The 22,620-nt window shown below is 44.8% G+C and overlaps 1 protein-coding gene across 3 annotated transcripts in view; it reads right to left on the bottom strand.

Annotated features, from left to right (window-relative positions):
* The window catches only part of SLC8A3 (solute carrier family 8 member A3), a 197,672-nt gene that overhangs the window by 26,528 nt on the left and 148,524 nt on the right, over positions 1-22,620 (bottom strand). For 2 of the 3 annotated variants that reach the window (XM_084827630.1, XM_084827621.1), the window contains exon 3: positions 12,668-12,685. The exons of the other annotated variant lie outside the window; for it this stretch is intronic. In XM_084827630.1, the coding sequence (XP_084683756.1) occupies positions 12,668-12,685 (18 nt within the window). The remainder of the gene's footprint in view (positions 1-12,667; positions 12,686-22,620) is intronic. 3 annotated transcript variants of the gene reach the window in all.

The raw sequence follows: 22,620 nt of genomic DNA, 5'->3' as shown, positions 1-22,620 counted from the left end.
CTCAGGAAATTCCTGGGTCTTTCTGGAAGCTTCTAGGTAGGGATGTACAGATCTTATAAAATCCATTCTGAGTTTCATGGATTGTCGAGTGCCTTTTGTTCCGCTTTCTGATTTTTCAGATTTTTTTCAGAATCAGATTTTTTCAATTCCCCAAATTTGCATAAATTGCATTTGTGCAAATCTGCACTTGCAAAAATGTGCAAATCCCTCCCCCCCATGCACAACCTTCCTCTAAAATGTGCATTTTCATGCTTTAGCCTATGGGGAAATGGGCATTTTTGGCCGTTATTTTATTTTATGTATTTTTCTATGACTAAATTTTTATAAAATTCCAGAAAGAAAGAAAAAACCCAGTCCAGAAGTCTACGGAATCTGTGGGACTTGGGAAAAGCTGGTCAGCTGCAGAATCCATGACTGAGAGTCATAGAAATCTGAACTTATTTGATTCCATTGTGGATTTCTCCAACAATCCTACTTCTAGGCTTCTCTGTGCTGCCAAAGAGTGAAATGATCTAGAGATCTCTGTGCATATTGTACCCCTTCTGGTGTAGATAAGATCCTTCCCACCCTCACACAGCATCATCCAAGGGGTTGGGAAGGACACTACCCCCTGCTGGAAGGATGCAAGAGATGGGTAGATTTCTAGGCCCTTAATAAATGTGATGTCTCCAGGTGTGTAAAGGGCTCTCCAGGCGTCAGGGAATCTTGTCACCCTTCTGATGTTGATCATATTCTCTCCACCACCTACCGTACACTACTGGATATGACCTGGTGTCCTGGCTTGGCCTGGGGCCCAGGGGAAGCAGCCGGTTGATTGAGTGCTTGAGGAAGTTCTGGTAGCAGGAAGCTTTGACTGGCAAGGCCAGGGTCATGTTCAGTCAGCAGTTATGCCAGGTAAACAGGAGCATGGCAAGGCAGAGACTAACGGCACTTTGGACACTGCTATGCAGAAGCTGTTAGGGTGGGACAGTCCCTCATGAAAATAGCTGTTGTTCCACAAGGGGCTGGCAGCAACTGAGAGCTTAAGTAGGCTGGTCAGCTCAGGTCTCTCAGATGCGCCACCTCCCACTGGGTACTGACGACACCCTTGCTCATTTACATAGCCTTAAGCTCCTTTGTGGCTGGGGGACCCAAGAGGCTTTGGAAGAGTCATTCTTGGAGGCTGGGGCTGATGGGTGGGCTGAGTCCTTGGCTCTGGGGATGCATCAGGGGTTCCTGGGGCCCCTCTCTGGAGTGGGGTGATCAGGCTCTTTCACTGGGCTCAGAGTCATCTTTTAGGTGACGCTGATCCTCCAGACCTGAGGTCATGACACCTGTCCTCCATGTGCCCAACCTAGTGAAAATCAGACCTTTGCTACTACCTTCTCTCCACTGTCTACTCCTTATGGAAAGCAGTGAAAAGTGAGGGAGGGATGTTTGGAGGATAAACTTGTCACCACCTAGAGGGGTGCAAGTGCACAGAATCCCAGGTTTGTTTGTTTAATTTATATCCTGCTTTTTTTTTTTTTGGCCAAAAATGGTGCTCAAGGCCCACCTCTAGCTACTGGTCGACAGGATCCTATGAATTCTTTCCCCACCACTATTTCACTAAAGCAAGAAAACATAATCCAGCATGTGTGACAGTTTCTTGAGAAATTTGTTACCACTTTTGCTAATGCCAAAAGGGTCTGTGACCGTATTCTATATAACATCACCAATGTACATAGGAATTTGCAGAACACCAATAAAGATCCCTTCCCTCGTGGAGTTTGCAGTCTACATTTTTGACAAGTTAGGGGGATAACACCTGGAGAATACAGAAGGGAGCAAAGGGAGAAGCAAGAACAACAAGGGATGAATGTAAGCAAAATAAGTAAATGAAACGCATATGATTGAACTATGACAACCCATCTGATGATGTCTGCACAATCTTGTATTATACTGTGCATGGTAAACTTCCAGATAAAATAGCCTTTGCTATTTTATGGAATTTCAGTGTTAGAGAAGAAGTTTACAGGAAATTGTCCTTGTCCATGGTGCTGATGACAACTACTACCAGAAGCAATGGTAAGGCAGAAATGAAGGTCTGACCCACACATTCAGTTCTTATGAGGGCATTTTGTGGCAAAGCCAGAGAAGTTAATACTTTCAAGGAGTTCTTGTGTCACAGTGACCAGTCTCATGAGTACTTTGGTGCATGTCAGAACTGCACATTTGAGTTGAGCAAGAAGGTGGCAGTTGCAATTATAACAGGTGGTGGACTCACCAGTTGAACATGTCAGAAAAGAGAAGCCATAGTGGCTTCATTATATATGTAAGAGTACTCCTGAATGGACCACCAGTGGCCTGAATGGATCCAGCTGGGATAGCCCTCCCCCTAGTTTCCTAGGCAAGGCAAGAAGAGACCCAGGCCAGGGAGCTCATGCCATTAGTCCCTGGAGAGGCCCTGCAATGATGGGGGCAGGGCTGCTGCTGCAGCTGATGCCACCTGAGTGGCTTCAGCTGGGGCAGTGCCAAGCCCATTTTTCCAGGGGCTAGTTAAAAGAGCTGTTCATGCCAAGGTTCATGCTGAACAATGAAGCCTTCAGACACTGGCCATTTAGAGGACATCCTCTGAACTCTCTGCAGCTCCCTAGTTATAGCTGCTGCTCTCTATTGGCTGCAGGTAGATGAAGTGGCCCACCTAGAATTCAGTAGGCCCTTCCCAGATCCAGTTCATTCAGAGAGCTGACCGATCAATTCTGCAGGGAACTCTTTCTGCTTCATGAGCACTGAGTTAATACACGTGTGATATGGGGAGCATGTTGGACTTCTCTAAAGTTCCCCACATGGATCTATTTAATTGTGACTGCCTGGGGCTACTGCTACATGTGTGAAGTTGCATGTGATATGGCCACCACTGGAAGCCATGTGCAAACCTCACTGCCTCAGGCTGTAATCCTATACATACTTACCAGGGAGTAAGCCCCACTGAACACAGTGAGTCATGCTTTCAACTAAACATGCTTGAGGTTGTGCTATGTGCAACCATCAGCATGTGGAAGCAGTTTCTGGTTATAGTTGCTGCTGTTGTAATCTTCATTATTATTAGAATTTAGACCATGCCTTTCAATCAGAAATATTAAGGCAGCTAAACAATGGTCCCATAAAAATGCAAACAATAACGGTTCAACATTAAAATCAATATTTTAAAAATTAACAAATCACCTTCATCAGAAAGGATCATAACACCAACAGCAGTCAAAAAATGAAGTTGTCAATTAAGAGGCAAGATTATTATTATTGTTTTTTAAGTTGTTGGGTTTTGTTAAAGCCTTGGCTGCCTGCCAAAAGGTGAGCAGTAATGGAGCAAGGTGGACTTGCCTCCAGAGGGCATTCGAGGTGCAACCAGCCCACCCGTATCGCATATGAAATGACCTGCAATGGCACTTAGCAAAAGCAGTAGAGTGAGCAGCCTAGGGTCATTAGTGTGCCTTCGCCCCTGCCCCTGAACATTCTCCTTTCACCCTTCTCAGCTGAATCCTGTGAGCTGGCATAAAAAGGAAGCATAACAAAGAAGGCCAGACCATGTAGGTATGGTTTATAAGGATTTCTCTAGGATTTATGAAGACTTCAGGTCATTCTGTGAGCATGAGATACTTCACATGAAGGGGCTTATAAATCCTGCATAGACTCCCGCAGGCCTCATATTCTCCTCCAGAAATTATTCAGAGGCTAACAAACCCTGCACAGACTCCATACATCATGAAAACTTTGCTTCAACTCAAAAGCCCTGCCAAACTAAAAGATTATTAACTTTGCAAAGCCAGCACAATCTACAAAACATGCAAGGATCCCTGTTTTGGGAGATGCCACATTAATCTGTTGCTGTAGGAGAGGTAAATCCATCCACCTTTTGAAGTCAGTAATATATTGAAGTGTCACAGCCGCTTTTGTGCTCCAGATTTGGGGAATCCCCGTTTATCAGCCATGCTACATGAGTAAGGAATATTTTCACAAAAGAGCAGAAACTAGCTGCAACTATGAATGTCAGGATCCTAATCTAACACATGCTCTTCCATGTGTTAGAAGGAGTCAGTGGGCAAGTCTAGATGGTGTATATTCCTTAGCAATCAGGTCAGCGCGATCCAAAAAGATGACTTTCAGTTATGAGCATTGTAAAAACTTCAGGATTTCTGCACTGGCCAAATCCAGTAGGTACAGCTATACCTGGCATGGACAGCACCATGTTGTTCCTGCTTGACATATATCTGTTAAAGATGAGGACCCTGTCAGAAGAGAAGAAGTGGAAACCCTAATTCAGCACCACAAGCATGACTGAATACACCAGGATTCAAACCCAGACTTTTAAGAGCTAAACACTCCAAGCCCTCTGTCTGGATAGACAGATCTGTCTGTTTCAGTTTCTCCGGCATTCATTTTTTTTTTCTAAATCTCAAGTTCTCTCCATCTTGTTTATAAAGAAATTTATGAATGTTGGTAGGTTCTTATCAAAAAAAGGAAATGAGCAAACTTCTCAGCCATCCCTATTAATGGTGCTGGTAACCAGATACCATTACCACATGCATAGGAATAATTTATTTGGCTTAACAAATCTTTCATGCACTATAACTCCAGTTCTCACATCATATCTGCTATGTGGAGGTCATGTTAAATTGCTCCATGGGGGAGGCTGTAGCCTTGTGGGAAGCCTTGTATATCACTTGGTAGACTGGATTAATTTCTCCATACCACCAAAAAAAATAGTACCAAAGGTCTGTGTGGGCATGGAGAAAGGTGTACAACCTGGTCTGTGACCCTTGCCATGCTGTCCCTCAGTCTGGATGCTCTTTTCACTCCTCACCTAATGACCCCAGATATGGAGCTGTCTCTCGCCTTCTGCTTCCCTGCTGTCTCTTAACCAGGCATGCATACTGCTAACTAGGCTGCCATCTGGAATGGGAGGCATAAAAAGCACGCTCGCCATACACCTCTCCAGCTATTCCCAAGCATGTGCAGCCCATGAGCATGGAGTGGGCCGACTGGTGGCTATCACTATGGGTTGTATCCACCAGTGTTATTCTCCTGTCGCAAAGTTTCTATGACTTGTGGAAACCCCATTTTCATCCTGCCACAAGTGTCAAACCCAGTACTTTGATCTTGCTTGCACAAGCTGTTGCGCGAGCCAGCCCACAAGTCATTGCACAAGCCATTGCACCACTCATTAGGATGTCATTAGCTGTTTCTTGCACTAGCTGCTTGCACTAATTAACCTCTTTTAGCTCGAGGGCCAAAACCAATTTCAGGGAAATTCTCAGGGGCCTCATTCCAGTGATAGCAGGGGCCAAAAACAAGGTGGTGGTGGTGGTGGTGGCGGGGGGGGGGGAGTCAAGAAGGGCAGGTCCAAAAAACCCGTATATTCGCATAAAGCTCTTACTGCCACTAACTAAAACTCAGGAGAGGCATTTCAACCTTTCGCATGGGGGAACATGCACAAAAGTTGGGGAAGGGAGCGGAGCCATAGGAAGGAGGTGTGACCACCTAGGAAACCCAGGAGGGCCAGATTTCGACCCCAGGCAGGCCAGATTTGGCCCACAGGCCTGAGGTTCAACACTCCTGTGCTAGTGCTTGTGCAACTGCTAGCAGGCCACCACCAACTCTTGAAATTTTTCCCAGTAGCCTAACCTTGACACAGCCCAGTGTTCATGGGGCCGCCTGCTGGGCATGTTGCAGCAGCGCTTTCGGCGGTCTGCATGCCCGCCTGAGGTCTAGCAGGGGAGGGGGAGTGAAAGGGCTCAGCTGAGCTTTTTGGGAATCTCCTTCTTGCCTGTACAGCTGCCCATGCTGTTATACCCCGCCTGAACTATTCATAAAGAGTGAGGCACTGCAGTGTTCAAGGGCCCCTTTGGGAGCTGTTCAGAGCGAAGACTTCCAGACTGACTGCTCCTGCCCTAACCCACTCCTGAATGATCAAACCTCTGTCTTCTCCTGCTGACTAAAACGTACAAATAAATGATGACGACGACGACAACGGCAACGATGATCAAATCGATTTGTGTAGCACTATGTCCTGGTGTCTGGCACTCAAGGACTTTACAAAGAATATAATGCACACGGATTTATGGGGGCGGGGGGAGAGGAAGATACAATAACGGGAAATCAACTACGGACAATTAACAGCACATGGACAACAAATGGATTTACAGGCACTGTTTCAAGATAAGCAGGAAGGCACAAAGATGGATGTCTGAAGGGAGGGGTTCTGCACTCGGCTACTGCAAAGGCGCAGTTGCCCACGAGCTTCAAGTGGCAGGAGTCCCAACAGCAGCAAAAAGAGAAAAAAGCCAGAGAGTTTTTAATTTGACAGGTCAAGTCTGTCAAGGTGAATGCTGCCCAACTGTCGCTTAATTATTAATCAGCCCTGATTTGTTTGCTTCAGCCTCAGCATTCAGCTTTCAACATGGATTGCACCCTTGACACCCCGCTGTCAACTCCAATTAGTCCTGATAAGGTCTGGAGATGCCAGGTGGGGAAATGAACCTGCCAGTTCCTTCTCGGTTCCCATCTCTGCTTTCCAAATACGGCACAGGGCCAGGGAGGAAAGGAATCCATTCTGACACCTCTCACTGTAGACCTAAGCAAGTGTTAATGGGGTGGACAGAAGAGAAGATACCCTGTTTCTCGAGGAGGGGAAATGGACAATGCATTTCCAGACAGTTGGGGAAAGCTCCCCTTAGTGAAGAGCCTTGTGTGGCGCAGAGTGGTAGGTGGCAGTATTGCAACCGAAACTCTCCCCACGACCTGAGTTCGATCCCAGCGGAAGCTGGGTCCCAGGTAGCTGGCTCAGGTCGACTCAGCCCTCCATCCTTCCGAGGTCGGTAAAATGAGTACCCAGCTTGCTGGGGGAAAGGTAGTCATGACTGGGGAAGGCAATGGCAAACCACCCCACTATAGTCTGCCATGAAAACGCCAGCGAAAGTGGCGTCCCTCTAGGAGTCAGCAATGACTCGGCGCTTGCACAGGAGGAACCTTTCCTTTCTCCTTAGTGTAATGAAGGCGTGACTCACCAACGTTTCACATAAGCTGCAAATGGAATGAAAATAGTTCACTGCACAAAAATGACTTTGAAGTGAATTTTATAGGAACAGGAGGTGAAACTCATGCCCAATGGAAAAAAGAAGAGACATTCAGGACATTACATGTGCCATGAGAACTGAAATTCCCAGGGCAAAATTTTCATCCCCAACCATATCATCTAGAACAGCCTTCCCCAACCCCATGCCCTCTAGATGTGTTGGGCCACAGCTTCCAAGGTGGGGATGAGGGGAAGGCAGGGAAAAGTGAGATGGGATAGCCCCAGCTCAAACACTGCATTATTCTACAATTCTTCAGTAAGCCCACACTCCAACCACAGCCTACTGACAAAAGCTCCCTGGATCTGCTTCTCCTCTTCAGCATTGCAACCTGCTTCCCCACCTGCCTCTCAGTCTGCCCCAGGCAATGGTGGTGGTGAGGAGGAAGTGCAGGAGATGCCACAGCCTACTTGCTGACTGGCTCTTTGCCTGCCAAAGAAGCAATGATGACATAGAGGATAAGGAGCAATAACAGGTGATGAGAAGAGAAGACAGACTCACTGAGGGAGGGGGCCCATTGCCCAAGGGCCCTCAAAAACCTGGATCTGACATTGAGTGTATGCACTTTATTGAAACGGGATGTAGTGCCCTGTAATTCCAACAGGAGCCTGGCATATCAGCGCATTGGGGCCCTATGCCAGAAACTGACGGTAGTTTCAATCATCAGCTCAAACATGTGGCCTGAATGTTGCTCTTGGTGAATCATGGCAATATTAACATTAAACTTAGTGGCCCTGGTTGCTTACGTGACAGTCACGTAGCTGAACCTCACTACCATGATTCTCAAAGAGGAAGGTGCTGGAAGGGGAACAAAGTCTCTTGCCCTGAGCCTCTCAACAGTTTTTGGAATTTCAGTGAACAGGGTTCGGTCTGCTAGGCATGACACAACAGTAAGCATGTAGCAAGATTTCCTAGTACCAATTGTGCCACCTCTAGAATCTTCTGCTTTGAGAATTATAGTAGTGGAAGTTAGATAGCTGACAGTCAATAAATCCATCAGAGACTCACTGATGGTATAAGTCAGTGCTAAAAGATAGAATTCACACACACACACACACACACACACACACACACTTTCACTGTTTCTTCCCACCGTTATCTGTATGTCCTAACAGGTATTGTTCTGATTTTTAAAAAATCATTTCAGGTTGGCAGCCCTGCAAATATGTAATACTCATTTTAGACATTGGCGCCAATACCAGCCAACAAGTAGGTTCTAAGAGCAGCTGCATTTTTGAAGAGCAGAGTCACTAGGCCAGCCTTCCCCAATATGGTGCCCCTCAGATGTGTTGGACTAAAATTCCTATCATCCCTAGCCAGCACAACCATTGCCCATACTGGCTGGGACTGATGGAGGTTGAAGTCTAACCCATCTGGAGGGCATCGTGTTGTGGAAAGCTGCACTAGTGAACAGGAGATATTACGTGTATATACCAAAGCCATGGACGTGGAGACAATAATACAGCTACCTTTTTAGAGAGAGGGAGGGAGGAAAAGAGATAAAAGGGTTTTCTTGGTCTGCTCAGAGCTAATAAGGGCTACAAATCTGGCCTGCCTGGGGTCGAAAAGTTTGGTAGGGAGGAAAGGCAGAAGCTAGAGGCAAAGAGACAAGATGATAAACTTCAATGTAATTTTCAACATAATTTTTCCCAACACTCCTGAAATGTTTGCATTTTCTAAATCTAACATGACATGGACTAAGTGAAAATGTCACCTCCGTTCTTTACTTATTAGTCATGATCTGTCCTGAGTGGCACTCTACGTGTGCGGTGGCATATGCATTTTTTATGTTGCTCTAGAAATCATCTGCGACGGGATTGACTGAGTTTGAAGCACACTGTCCACGTGTCCAAGTGATGTCAACACTACCCTTCTAAGGAGTCCAACTGCAGAAGTTAACCAGAATGGAAGTGTCATTATATAAACACAGCGCACTGGATAGCTCAACTAAAGATGCTATCTACGGCGATGCGATCTAGCTCATCTAAAGCTCATCTAACTCATCTAAGATCTACAGATACTGTCTCGAGCAGATGTGGCAGTCAGGAAGCAGGGATGGGGAATCGGGCACTGTGTTCTGAGCGCCTCTTCCCCAACATGGTTGGAGAGTCAGCCTCTTTTCTTATTAACTTAAGAGCAACTTCCTATAGAGCCAAGCGAGTGAATTATCGAATGCTACCTGCCAAAAGCAATCAGGTTGGAGTATGAGAAAGGGTAGAAATTGTATTATTTTAATACATATTACTTAGTTCCAGAAGATCTGATTAAATTACCACACTACTGAATCTGAGCAACAACATTACTATGGGAATAGCTGTGACAGACTTTCTGAAATGGAATAACTGATAGAACTCTATCAACGTTATCTAAAATAATTATTTCATTGTTTTAATCAAATTTAATTATGTCTGTAAGCAGCCTTGAGTGTCATTTTTTGATAGAAAGGTGGGGTACAAATCAAATCAGATCAAATCAAATAAAAAAATAACAAGGAAAGAGCATCTTCATTTCCCAGTTATTCTCATGTTAACTGTTTTTTTTGTAAATGGGATTCATATGCATATAGAAGAAAGAATCAAGGGTAGGCATAAAAAAGTCTGCACACTGTGACATAGAAAGAGCTGTGGAAGTGGTTAGTTTTTCTCTCTATATGCGTAGCAACTCACCTATCACATCGGCTTCTTGAATCCTGATCACATGCTGGGACTGAAATGTACATTTATAAATAACAGTGCACATATATTCTTGTCCCATTCTTATACTACAGAGCACATAGTTTTTGTACAAAAGTACAAATCTCCGGAGAAAAAAAATACGAGAATCATAGCTGGTGGTGATGTGCAGCTGATTAGTTACATGTTTGGTCCTGCTGTGGTTCCACCAGTGGTCTACTAAGCTCAGGGGCATGTGATTTCATGGCTTGTGGCAGCCATCTTTTTCTTATGTCTATGGAGTTCCCTGCTGAAAGGGAATGGGTCATTTGACATACTCCTCACACCGAGAACCTGCCATTTCCATGCTACCCCATGTAAACCTACCGAATGTGGGTTTAATGGTGGCATATAAAATGGCAGCTGCCAATAGGGATGTCAGAGGAATCTGGTTGATGGGGTGGAGCTGGATGAGCTTTTGTCGGCTCAGCCCTTCAGACTCCATTCTGTCCTCTGCCAGCTGGCTCAACTCAGTGCACAATGAGTTGGACCACCTGGAGGAATTTATGTAAATTATTTTGTGTGTGTAAAAGAACATTAGCATGAAATCTTGGCATTCGTCCATCATCTCAAAACCTCAATAACTTGGGTGTGCTAAGCATGGCTTTATTTTAAACACCTTTCTACAACAAAGCCTTCTGAGACAATTTGAGGGAGGTTTGCTGGGCACTTCTAGTTGGTCCCTGGAGCTGCTTCTGTCATGGCGGAGAAGCATGTGTCAATCTCCACACACCAATATAGTTTCTGAGAGGTGCAGCCTGAAGGACTCCTACAGTTTCAGGAAAGGGGAAGGTGGTGGCCAAAATATATTTGAATACAGAAACACCAGCCGCTGCCTCCATTCCACTTCTTAGCACTTCAGAGCTATTCTTTTGTAGTGCAAGCTCAACCGGAATCAAGTATGCAGCCAACCCACAAGCATGTGGGGCAGGAGAGGGGAGAGGCAGTGGCCACCCTCTGATGGTATAAGACTGGGGTGGCTGGAATGTGAAGTGCTGAGCGGGAGAGAGTGCTGAGGATCAATAGCAAGGGCAGCAGTGGGTGGGGGAAAGGGAAGAGGGAAAGCAACAGCAGCAATCACTGCTTTGCAAGAAGCTTGTTTACATCCTGTCTGCCTCACGGTAATGCTGTCCATGAAGCTGAGGATGGAAATGCAAACCCTTCTCACTCTGTGATGACAGGTCACCATTAACACCTATTGGAGTCCTGAACTGGGTTTTGCTAATGCACAGAATCCATGTGTTCACCCTTCTGCTGAAACCGCTGTGGAACCCTCAGGCAGAAACACACCGCTCAGTCTCAAGACGGACTATTAAGGCAAGGCAACAGTCAACGTTAAAGGGGGAGCTCTTGGGGTCCTCATTTCTGACCTGGTGGTAGGGCCAGGGGAGTAGCTGGCCCTTCAACTGTGTCTCAGCAGGGCTGCCTGAATGGGAGAGCCCTCCTGGTCATCTGCTCCTTCACAGAAGCACTGTGTTAGCAGCAGATGAGCAAATACAAGGGGCTCCCTTCTGTACAATGGCCTGTATCAACAATAAGACGAGGACGTCCACTCTCCTGCTGCCGTGGCGCGTTTTTATCCTTCAAGGAGCAAGCAAGAGTATAGGAAAGCTCTCCTGTTCAGACAGCCCCACCCAAATCCTTGCGCCCCCATGATCATTTGGAAATTCACAGCAAAACTGTGGAAGTGGAGTGAAATTACAAGTTGGGTCACCCAGTTTGAACTTTGTGAACAGTTTGCTGCCTCCATGCTGAAAATGACCATTTAGTGTGGTGGCTGATGTCCAGAGCACCTTTAATGATGAGGATGAGGATTTCATACTGCTTAATATATTAAAATCCGTAAGTGGGATTTTGTTGCCAACCTGCCGAGCTGAAATGGGGAGGAGTGGCCAAAAGACAAAGCCATCCAATCATGTTGCTGAAAACATGTGCCTCCTTCCTACTTGGCAAAAGACAGTTCAAGAATTCCCAGCCAGCTGCTGTTGGAGACAAGGTGCTTCGTACATTGCACTCAAGGTGCACAAGAAGCTGCCTTATACTGGGTTAGATTAGATTATTTGCCCAATAAACCCACTCCTTTCTAGCCTGATTTCTGGCCAGGGTCTCTGGCAGAGAAGGATTTTTCACATTACAAAGGCTTCCTTTTAACTGGAGACATGAAGGATTGAACCTGGCACCTTCTGCATGCAAAGCGTGTGCTCTGCTAATGAGCTACTGCCTTTGTCCATGGTCCCACTCCACAGGTCTAGATTGTGTAGGTTGACCTGCTTAATGGTCCTGCCTTGTGGTTGGGTACTGAGCTAATGACTTTTTGGCATCTTCCATTGCAAGGTTCTAAGAGCTCCTCCTGCATGGGGAAAGTTCAGCAGATGATCTCTGAGCTGCATGTTCCACGATAACATTATACAAGGGTAAAGGGAAGATTATAGGAGGAGCAGGATGGATGGCGTGCAACAGCTACCTTGACGGTGTAATGCAGCCTCCCCCAACCAGGCCCCCTCCAGATGTTTTGGACTTCAACTCCCATCAGCCCCAACCAGCAGGGCCAATGGTTAGAAATGTTGGGTGTTGCGGACCAAAACATCAGGAGAGCACCAGGTTAGGAAAGGTTGGTGCAGAGAACGAAGACTTAGCATGTTAAAGGACTGGCTCAGTTATATGACTCAGGGCAGATAACTTTCCTTACATTTTGTAGATGTCTTAGCTTCATATACTCTCAGTGGACAGGTACTGATGTTAGTAACTATAGTACAACACATGAAACAACACAAGTAGTTCCCAATAAAAGACAAATATGGAAAACTAGGCCACAGTCAAGAGAAGCACAAAAACCAAACCAACAAAGGGGAAAAAAGGACTTACCTTGAGTCAGTAGGAGGGCTACACAAAAAGGAATATAAAAAAGAAGAGGGTGGGGGGTGGGAAAGGAACAAAGTTAATATCTTATGTGTGACAGCTTCAAAGGCATTTTGTAGATGACACTATTAAATGAGCAAATGAACTTGGCTTGATGTAGCTGTGAATTTTCTGTAGCCACATGCTAGATGCAGGTTTGTGAGCATGCCTGGTAGCAACAAGATGAGAGTGAAGCTGGAGAGAACAGGTGTGTACCAAGGGTTCTAGTTTTCAGAGTTTCTCCCTTTCCCTCATAAGCAAAGGCAGGGGGCCTGTACTTGAAGGGGTGGGGTCAGTGGAAACAGGAAGTGTGCCAATTTGCAACACATCCTCAGAATTTGGGATTAGCCTAACCTCGCCCCATATAAGACCTTCTTTCTGGCAGATCTTTCAGTCATTTTAGTTCTTCAAATGACTGTGCTGAGCAACTGTAACTTTGGCTTTGCTCAGAAAGTAAGACGGAGGTCAGAGAGAGATGATGATTCATGCATAGAAATGAACTTTTAAGTCACCTTAGTCCTTAGCAGAATTACTGCCACCACACAATGGGAAATGAAATGCCGTCCCACCTAGTTCACATGCTGCCTTAGACAACTCTTTTAGAAACTGAAGTCGTAAGTGATATTACACCTACATCAGTTCCAAGATACAAATGAAGTTCATGACATGGCTATAAATGGAAGAGTAGTTGATGCCCCTCCAAGCTAATGTCTAGACTGCTTTAACTTTCAGTGGATAAGTTGTAGAGGTTTCCAATGTAGTTGTGAAGTGGTCCAAAGGACTGAAATAAATTTGGCTTATTTTGTCCAGTTGAGGTGCTTATGGATTCTAAACTCTGACTCATCAGTTTGTGGTTTTGGTCTATAAAACCAATCAGTCTATCAAGACTGATCAGAACGATAGTTAATCAGTTGTCTTGAACCTGCACAAGAGCTGTAATACTGAACAAATAACTTTGGCTAAATCTTTTCAGTCTCTTACAGTGCAATCCTATACATGTCTCCTCAGAAGTAAGTTCCACTGAGTCCAATGGATATAGGATTGCAGTCTTAATGGAGGGAACCAGCATTTCCAACCTCCCCACCCCGCTCTGCACCCCAAATGCCCTGTTTTCCCTGCTCCGTGCTGCTCTTATGAGCGCGGAGTGAGGGCTGATCCGCGCTGCCTATGAGGTGGCGTGGGAGTGGGTGGAGGTCGGTTCTCAGGGAACTGACCTCAGACTGCAGGTTCCAAGGTTGGTTCCTGGGAACCAACCAATCCTATTGCCATCTAGCCACTGACTAAAGGCCATAGGATTGTGCCCTAAATTCGAGATAATTTTTGATGAGACTCTTTTATTTTAATTTCTATTTGCTAATTGGTAGTATAATATTGATAGGATATTTTAACCACAGAATTGTTAATTTAGGTTTGGACTGTTAACAATCTTTTAAGTGCTTAAGCTCTCTCTTTTAATCCCTATATTTTTCATATTTCATGTTAGATTTAATATGATTCATAGGAATTTTAGTTTGTAATAAGAATTAATTTCTTAAGCCTGCCACCATTGTGTCTATAAGTGACTATATTACTTTTACATTTGGTCTGATTTAAAACTCACGTGCTTTGAGATTAATTAAAGTTGCTGAATGCCTGATTTAAGACTGAGAGTACGAACCTTAGGGTGGGAAGCACTCGCACACACAACAAAATCGGTGCTCATTTCTATTACCTGCATATATGAAAGGTTGCCTTAGGAAGAAATATTATCTTGATTTTCAGATAAACATGTAGCCAAGAAGACCCTGGAGAAGTATGGCCTTTGGAATAAAAATCTGCTTGGGTAAAAATAAGTGTGAAATGGAGATGGAGACGTCACTGAACTTTGCCCTTTCAGTTTCACAGGAAAGTCATTTCTATAGGTATATCCTGTATCTTACAATCTTATTGCAAGGACCAGGTGAGTCGCTCACATACACACCCACCAATGGCACCATAGCTTGCAGAACACCCCATTATGTTAGTGAAATCCTCATCAGTCATTTATTATATGCTGCTTATGGTTGTGTGGAACATGCTACACAAGGACAGTCTAGAAGGCTGCATAAGCTTATTACAAAAACTGGTTGCAATGTAAGAATCTGATCCCACAGGCAAAATAGAAGCTGGTGAGATGACTCTGGAGACTAGCACTGCAAGGAAACAGTCTAATTTATGTCATTAAAAATAATTCATCTGAATCTCTTTGTTGTTGTTAACATTGACTATATGACATACCTTACTAACTATCCCATATGATTTTCATAAGAAAACTTCTTGTAAAGAATGTGCTTAATTTTTTTCCATGAAATGAATGGGATTGAAATGTGTTTAACTTTGGCAGGATCACACTCACAGATTTTGATGCACCACTAGAATCCAGACCTACAGTTTCAGAGAATGAGAGAAGGCTAAGGATGGGAAAAAGGAACTGTTCAAATCCAGTAACAATTCCTATTTTGGTATTACCATTTAGTTCTTGATTGCGATGGCTTCTCTGAAAGGCTATTTTAGTTGCAGTAATGTGTAACCATTTACACAAGTAATTCTAGATTCAAGATGGCTCTACAAAATTCCAGGCCAAACAAAGTTTGCCTGGGTCATAATTCATGAGTCCACCTCAGTCACATATAAAATTTTAACAGCGTGAAGACTGCATGGGAGAGGGGCACTAAGCCCTCCCCCACCTGTGTCATACCTCCCCACAGTCAGTTATTTCAGGCACTTTTCTCCTTTTCCAGCTCTGATACTGGAAGTAAGCTGGAGAATGGAGAATAGTGGCTGGAGCAACGGACTGAGGGGAAGTAAGGTGTGTGAGAGGGGGAGAGCTTGGCGTTCCTTTCCCACATGCATTGCCCACTGTATATGTGGATGGAATGTACCCATGAAAAGAAATACATGTCTATCACATTTCCTCTCGTTTAGCCCTCAGCTGAATTTTGTTTTCAAACAGAAATGCTGCTACTGCCCCCTAGCTGCCAATACTGCTACAAAAACAGCACTTTTAAGTCTCTTAAAATATTCATATCTTTATGATCTGGGATCTTTTTCTTCTATTTTCACTTCAGCCAAGTAAAGGGCTGTTTTTCTCTCTTTTACTTCTAATGTGATGCATGACTATTTGAAGAATGCTATGAGTGAAACTTCAGGAATGCAGGCTGGAAAGCTTGGGGATTATTTTAGCTTTACATTTCTGAGTGGACATTGCTCATAAAAGCAGGAAAATGGTTCTGCAGGCTGGAGCGTCTTCCCGATAAAAAGAACTCATCCAGTACAACTCCGTTCTGACCTGTAATAGACCTAATTTGTCCAGTCTTGGAACCCATTACAACATTGGCACATTCTTCTCAGCACTCATTAGGGCTACTGCAAACATCTATATCTCACAGTCTCATCTTTCAAGATGCGAGATGAGACAAATGCATGATAGAACAGGCAAGCTTGTGTGTGTGTGTGTGGGGGGGGTGAATTTCTACAGCGCATAAGCATCGTCTTCAACAGTTTCAGCTCTTTATTCTATGTGCACCGTGTGCTGACGCTCACCATTTTGGAAAAAGTACCCGCCTGGAAATCCCTTACAGATCAGTGTGCCCATGTGCAGCTTTCTAAAAACCTCCTTTTAGATTCCCTTGAAGCTCTGAGCTGGAGCTGGTACCAGAGCACATAAAGGGGTTTCCAGAAATCTCTCCTGCCTGCCCCCGTAGAGACTAGCATGGAGTGTGGTGCTGCGGCAGAGGAGGGACGGGTGGAGGCAAGCTGGCTTTTCCTCAGTGGGGGGTTGCTCAGTGGATAGCAGCTGCCTACTGTCCATTTCTCACCATGGTTCTCTCACCTGGAGCCAGAGCCAGGAGAACAGAGATGTTAGGATCAGGATACCTGCATGAAAAAAGGCCAAAGAGGGTAGCTGCTCTGGCAATGGATTGCAAAAAATGATTAGGCCTAGTGGGGTAAAGAAGGCTGGAGGGACTGAGCTGGTACTGATCGATGAAGAAGAAAAAGGAATTGTTCTTTCTTTTGGGGGGTTGGTGGGTGCAGTAAAGGAAACCACGAACTGGAGAGAATGAATTTGGTGGGGATCTGGGAGGAAAATAAATTTGGAGGGATCTGGACCCACCAGATGGCTTGGGAAGCTCACAAACAATGCAGGAAGGTGATGAGCTTCTCCTGCTGTTTCATCTGGAGCATCCAGCAGTCAGATACATATTGCCTCTGAGCTCAGAGGCTCTGTCCAGCTATTGGGGGTGATAGAGATTTCCATGGGTGGCACTGAGAGGGCGGGTGGAGCTCAGGGAAAGCATGGTGGGGGAGGCTGGGCAGAGTTTGTGGCCCCTCCACCTTTTACAGGCACCGGCTGCCCCTCTACCTAATTATTACATTACCATAGCGCTATTCGGACATTAGGTGTACTCATATTCCCTCCTCCTTCCTTTTTCCTTGTGTGTCGTGTCTTTTGAGATCGTAAGCATGAGGGCAGGGACTATCTTGTCTAATTGATTATCTATAAGCCACTCTGGGAGCCTTTTTGGCTGAGCGGCACAAGAATACTTCAAACAAACAAACAAACAAACAAACAAAGACGAAGAGAAGGAGTGGGGCTGCATGAAGAGAAGGAGGGGGCTGCATGCGCCAGTCCCACCCCCAGCATCCTCTACACTCTCGACCTTCACACATTTAGTGTGATGGTCTGAAGGGAGATGAACATGCTAAGAATCCTTGCAGTCAGGAACCCTGCTTAATCAGGGTTCCCAGTCATGGGGAGGATTCTCAGCTTATTAAAGCGAACACACTTAGAATGCTCCTTCACACCTTTGCACTAAATGTGGGAAGGCTGGGATTGGAGGGGACAGAGGCCTTGGGGGCAGGGCACTATGATGTCAAATGTGTGTGTGTGTGTGTGTGTAATATATATATATATATATATATATATATATATAATGAATATTATGAATCTGTGGTTATATATGTGTATTAATGTTATGACTACGTTTTCTGGTAAGAAGATCTAGAGTGAGAGTGGTAGGAGTGACAAGAGGCATGACGTATTTGCATATGTGAGATGATTGGCTGAGTGAGTGGGGGAGGTGAAATGGTGTGTGATATATAAACAGGGAGCTGTGCTTGTATAGTTTAGATAGAGGGCAGATTGATAGGAGAAGAGAGAGATTGATAGGGAATAGATAGGGCCAGTGAAGAGATAGATAGTGAGGAGACAGACAGCGACTAGGGCTTGTGTGTAGAACATTAAAGTGGTAATTGAGTGTGTGTGTGTACGTGTGTGTGTGTGTGTGAGAGAGACAGAGACAGAGAGAGGGAGAGAGAGAGGATATCTCTATCTCTATATGCTTTTAAAGTAGTTATTTGCTGTTTAATACCTTACCTCTGTAAATAATATTTCAGTGTTTTATAAAATCCTATGCTTATGGCTCATAGCTACCAAAAGGGTAAAGTGATAAGAGAAAACATAGGTCAGAGTAAAAACAGTGTGTCCTCACCTCTTGCAAATTAAAGGTGTTGGACCTGAGGTAAAAGTCCTGCTGGCAGTGTTACTGTGTGCATGGTGGAAAGTGTTGCCTGCTGCCTGCTGTGGAAAAGGTCTTATAGAAAAGGTGTTCTCACTGGCAAATAGGCAGAAAGCCCACAGGAGCCTTCCTCAGCCTGGTGCCCTTCAGATGTTCGGGGCTTCAACTCTCATCAGCCCCAGCGAGCATGACCAATGGCCAGGAATGGTGGAAATTCCAGTCCGAAATATGTGAAGGGAAGGCTGGAGCAGGGCTCATGAGCATGGCCCCATTGCCCTTCTCGCATGTTTGCAGGTAGTAAGTTATGTTGAATTTAATTTGATTTTAGGTGTGTGGGGGGTAAGATATTATTGAATTGTAAACTGCCCAGAGAGCTTTGGCTATTGAAATAGAAAAATAAATAAATGGACAGGAAGTTATTTTGGAGCAGGACCATCTGTGAATAAAATTCATACTGCCATATCCAATGGGTTTTATGTTAGTCTAACTTAAGTCCCAATCATTTCAATGGATCTACTCTAAGTAGGACTAACATTGGATACAACCTGGACATTAACAAGTGATTTGGGTGGAGTGCAAATTAATTTAACATGGGAGGTGTGTGTGATTTGGCTGGGGAATTAATTGACTTGCTTTCTGTGAAATTTACATTCTAGTACAGTCCCGATCATTTGAATGGGTCTACTCTAAGCTGGACTAATGTTGGATACAACCCAGGCAATAACAAGTGATTTGCATTATCTTGGGTGGAGGGCAAATTAAAGATTTGGGGGCATGAGTGTGATTAGGCCGAGGAACTAGTGGGCTTGCTTTCTGTGAAATTTAAATCCTAGTAATTACTATGACATTTGCATATATACACATGCATATATAAGCATATGTAAATTTTATGCAAATTGGCACCCTCTTTTGTGGTGATGCATACCTTTTTTTTTTTACAATGCATAAGTGGCTTCTGCAGCCTAAACCCTCTCAGGCCAGCTGCATGTGCTTCCATCTAGTCAGGCGACCCAGTACCAACTCACTCCTCTGTCCCCTCTCAAGAAATGCAAATTGCATGGATGCTCTGATATGTCAAAAGAATATAAACAGCCTGGATTTCCCTGAAGTAAAAGAAAACCTAGACTCAAATTAACAATTAATGTGACACTAAAACTATCAAGGGAATAACAACTAAGCTAGAAAAAATTGTCAAGTTTTAACGATGGAAAAGACCTGATTCAGTGTAGAAACACACAAGAGGGACTGACAGTACGGTGCCCGGAAAGGCAACACAATATGCCGGAAGGCATCCAGGTCCTGCTACACTTCCCCAACAACAGTTTGGTCCCTGTCACTGCAGATAAGGGGCAGATATACCATCGTGAGAGTGCAGACTGAGATGGGGAAGCCTTAGAGCTAAGCAGCAGAATCTAGCCTTAGTAATAACGAGACATTAAATAGAACTTCGTTTTTATACATCTGTTGTTCCAAAGGAAGTAGGAGAGAGGTGTATTTCAGAGGTATATTTCGGAAGTGGAAAGCACTTTGGATACCTCCTTTAGAGTTCTGACTGGTTCTAACTGAAACCTGGAGCGGATTCACTGCCCACTGACATCAGAGCCACCAGCCTCCACTGGTATATTTGCTGGTTAGTGTTGATCCCTGGTGTGCGTTTCCACACCCTTCACTTCTTTCCCAACTTTGTTGCGCTGTTTCCCCAAGCGCATTTTCTCTCTCGCATGTTTCCATGTCCCAAAAGGACCTCATCTATCATCGTTGTACCCTGGCGGGCTGCGCTGTTTCCACAGAGCCCTAACTGCATTATTCTATTGATGGCTGGGTGGAGCCTTTTTGGAGTGGGTTGGGGCTGCTTACCCCGTCTGTTTTCTCACCTCCTCCTCTTTCTGATTCCCCCCTCCCTTGCCCCCTCTGCCCCACTGAAGTTTCCCGCTCTGGCAGTCTCCTCCTTGCCTTCCGAGCCCTTTTGTTTTGCTTTAGAGAAGGAGCGACGAATCAAAGCAATGTGTCTGGAGCATTCCCCCCCCTTAAACCTTCCTTGTTGCCCCTAAAACAGAGATTGAAACCACAATTGTGCATTAACAAAGGGGCAAAAATCAAAGCGCTGTGTCTGGGGCATTCCCCCCCCCCCCTTTAAACCTTCCTTGTTGCTCCTGAAACGGGGATTTAAAGCGCAATTGTGCATTTATGAAGTGGCGAAAAATCAAAGCGCTGTGTCTGGAGCATCCCACACCCCTTTAAACTTTCTATCTTGCCCCTAAAACGGGGGCTTATGTGTGCATCTTTTCATCTGTGCCTGACTGCTCCCTCCAGGATCATCTCCCCCTCTCCTTCACACAACTTCAGTGTTCCCGCCTCCTGAGACCTGTTTCCAGGCCAACAGAAGAGGAGAAGTACAGGATTTTTAAAAAGGTTTATCCCCCTCTCCCCCCCTTTCTCCTTTCCCCTGAAAGTCCAGATGCACCTGCATTTCAGGAGCAAGCCTCATTGAGCACAATGGGAGTTACTTCTGAGTAGACACACACATGCTTGTGCTGGGAAAGGGGGGGGAGAACACAAAGAGGGAAACTAGCCCCCATTTTAACCCAGAGGACCTCACTGACAACAATGGGAGTTACTTCTGACAAGATAGTAATGGGTTTGTTGTGGGAAAGAGAGTAGTAAAGACAAAGACAGAATCCAGCCCCCATTGTAACCCGCAGGATAGTTATAAGAAGCTACTAAATATTTTCATCCTAAGGCAATTCACTGGAGCCTGGCTTGGTGCTTAACTGCATTTAAGCAATTGGGCTTTAATGTGTGCCATTTCAATTGAGGGGGAATCTCAGCCTCATCTACAGCAATGGGAGTTACTTCTGAGGAGACACTAATGGGTTAGTTGTGGGAAAGAGACAGAAACCAGCCCCCATTTTAACACATAGGATCTGTATTTGGAAGCTGTGAAGGAGTTATGTCCTAAGGCAATGGACTGAAGCCTCGAGATTAGGCTTAATTGCATTTCAAGAACTGAGGGCTTTGATATGTGCTGTGTCAATTGAGGGGCTTCTCTGTCATTTCTGTGGTCATTGAGAGGGCAAGCCTCATTCAGCACAGTGGGAGAAAACACCCCTTGACTGGGGTCATGGGCTGTGTTCTAGTGCTTATTTGCAATGATGTTTTAAAAGTTGGTCCCTCAGCATCCTGGTCCAAAACGGCAAAGAAACTTCCGGAAAACAGGGAGGGAAAGGGCTGGGTCACTGAGGTCAGAACGACACACCCATGGGCAGGACTATGATACCGGACCCAGTACAATTGTGGAAACAGGTCAGTAATGGAGCTGCCATAACTGGGAAAAGTCAGACTATAAGCAGTCTCAGAAGAAGCAGTTTTTCAGCGATAAAATGCAACACTGGGGCTGAATGGCCACGACGTCATAGAACTACAGAGACCTCGTGGCGCAGGCAGATTGGAGTAAATCACTGGTGGAAACACAGCCCTGGACTTCTTAACAAGCTAGAAATGGAAGAGGCGGGGATACTCACCTCAGGCCTAATCATTTCAGGTGTTACACAGGGTATATTGTCAAAGAATGAGATTACAAAAAGGGAAACACTGGGAAGTTGATAACATTCAGGATTATGAAGGCTGAATGTCATGGTCAATAATTCTGAAGGGAATTCAAAAATAAAATGCCTGTGAAGCTAACACAGTACAATCTAATTCAATTTAGCTAATACACTAGAAGCCTAGAGGGTAACAAAGATTGAACTTCTTATGGGATGAATTTATCTAAATAGGATGAACAGTTAATCTGGGGGAGAGGGGCACAAAGAGGCGCATACTTAGCCTCATTTTTTTCCCAAAGAAATTGCCTGACATCATCCATAAAATGAATTTTTCAAGTCCACACAAAAGTTAATAGAGTTATCAACACACCTGGCCTCATTTCCATGCAGTCTTCTACCCAGGCATTGCCTAGAGAACCACATCTGCTTAGCTTTTTTATTCATTCATTTATTATTAACAGAAAAGCCATTGAGGTGGTATACAACAATTTAAACCAATAAAACCTTAACACAAGAAAAAACAAGAACATTAAAAACAGTAAAACATTAAAAGGGGGGCAATCCTATGCATGTTTAGGCAGAAAAAAGTCCTACAGCTGTAGAATTTTCTTCCATCTAAACATGCATAGGATTGCCCCCTAAAACAGCTAAATAATTTAGAAGGCTAGATTAAAATGATGTGTCTTCACACCCTCTCTAAAAGCCAGCAGAGTGGGGCCCAATCGTAGTTCTTGAGGGAGCACATTCCACAGTTTGGGAGCAACCTGAGAAAAAGCCTGTTCAAACAGGCCTCTGTGGATAATGCTGTCTTTCAAAGGGCCTCTCCTGGAGATCTTAA

Source organism: Heloderma suspectum, chromosome 1, assembly GCF_057233095.1.
Source record: "Heloderma suspectum isolate Gila_16-S chromosome 1, 16-S_ref, whole genome shotgun sequence".
Lineage (NCBI taxonomy): Eukaryota > Metazoa > Chordata > Lepidosauria > Squamata > Helodermatidae > Heloderma > Heloderma suspectum.
Note: the sequence above shows the minus strand (reverse complement) of the source record. Positions and strands in the feature narration are given on the sequence as shown.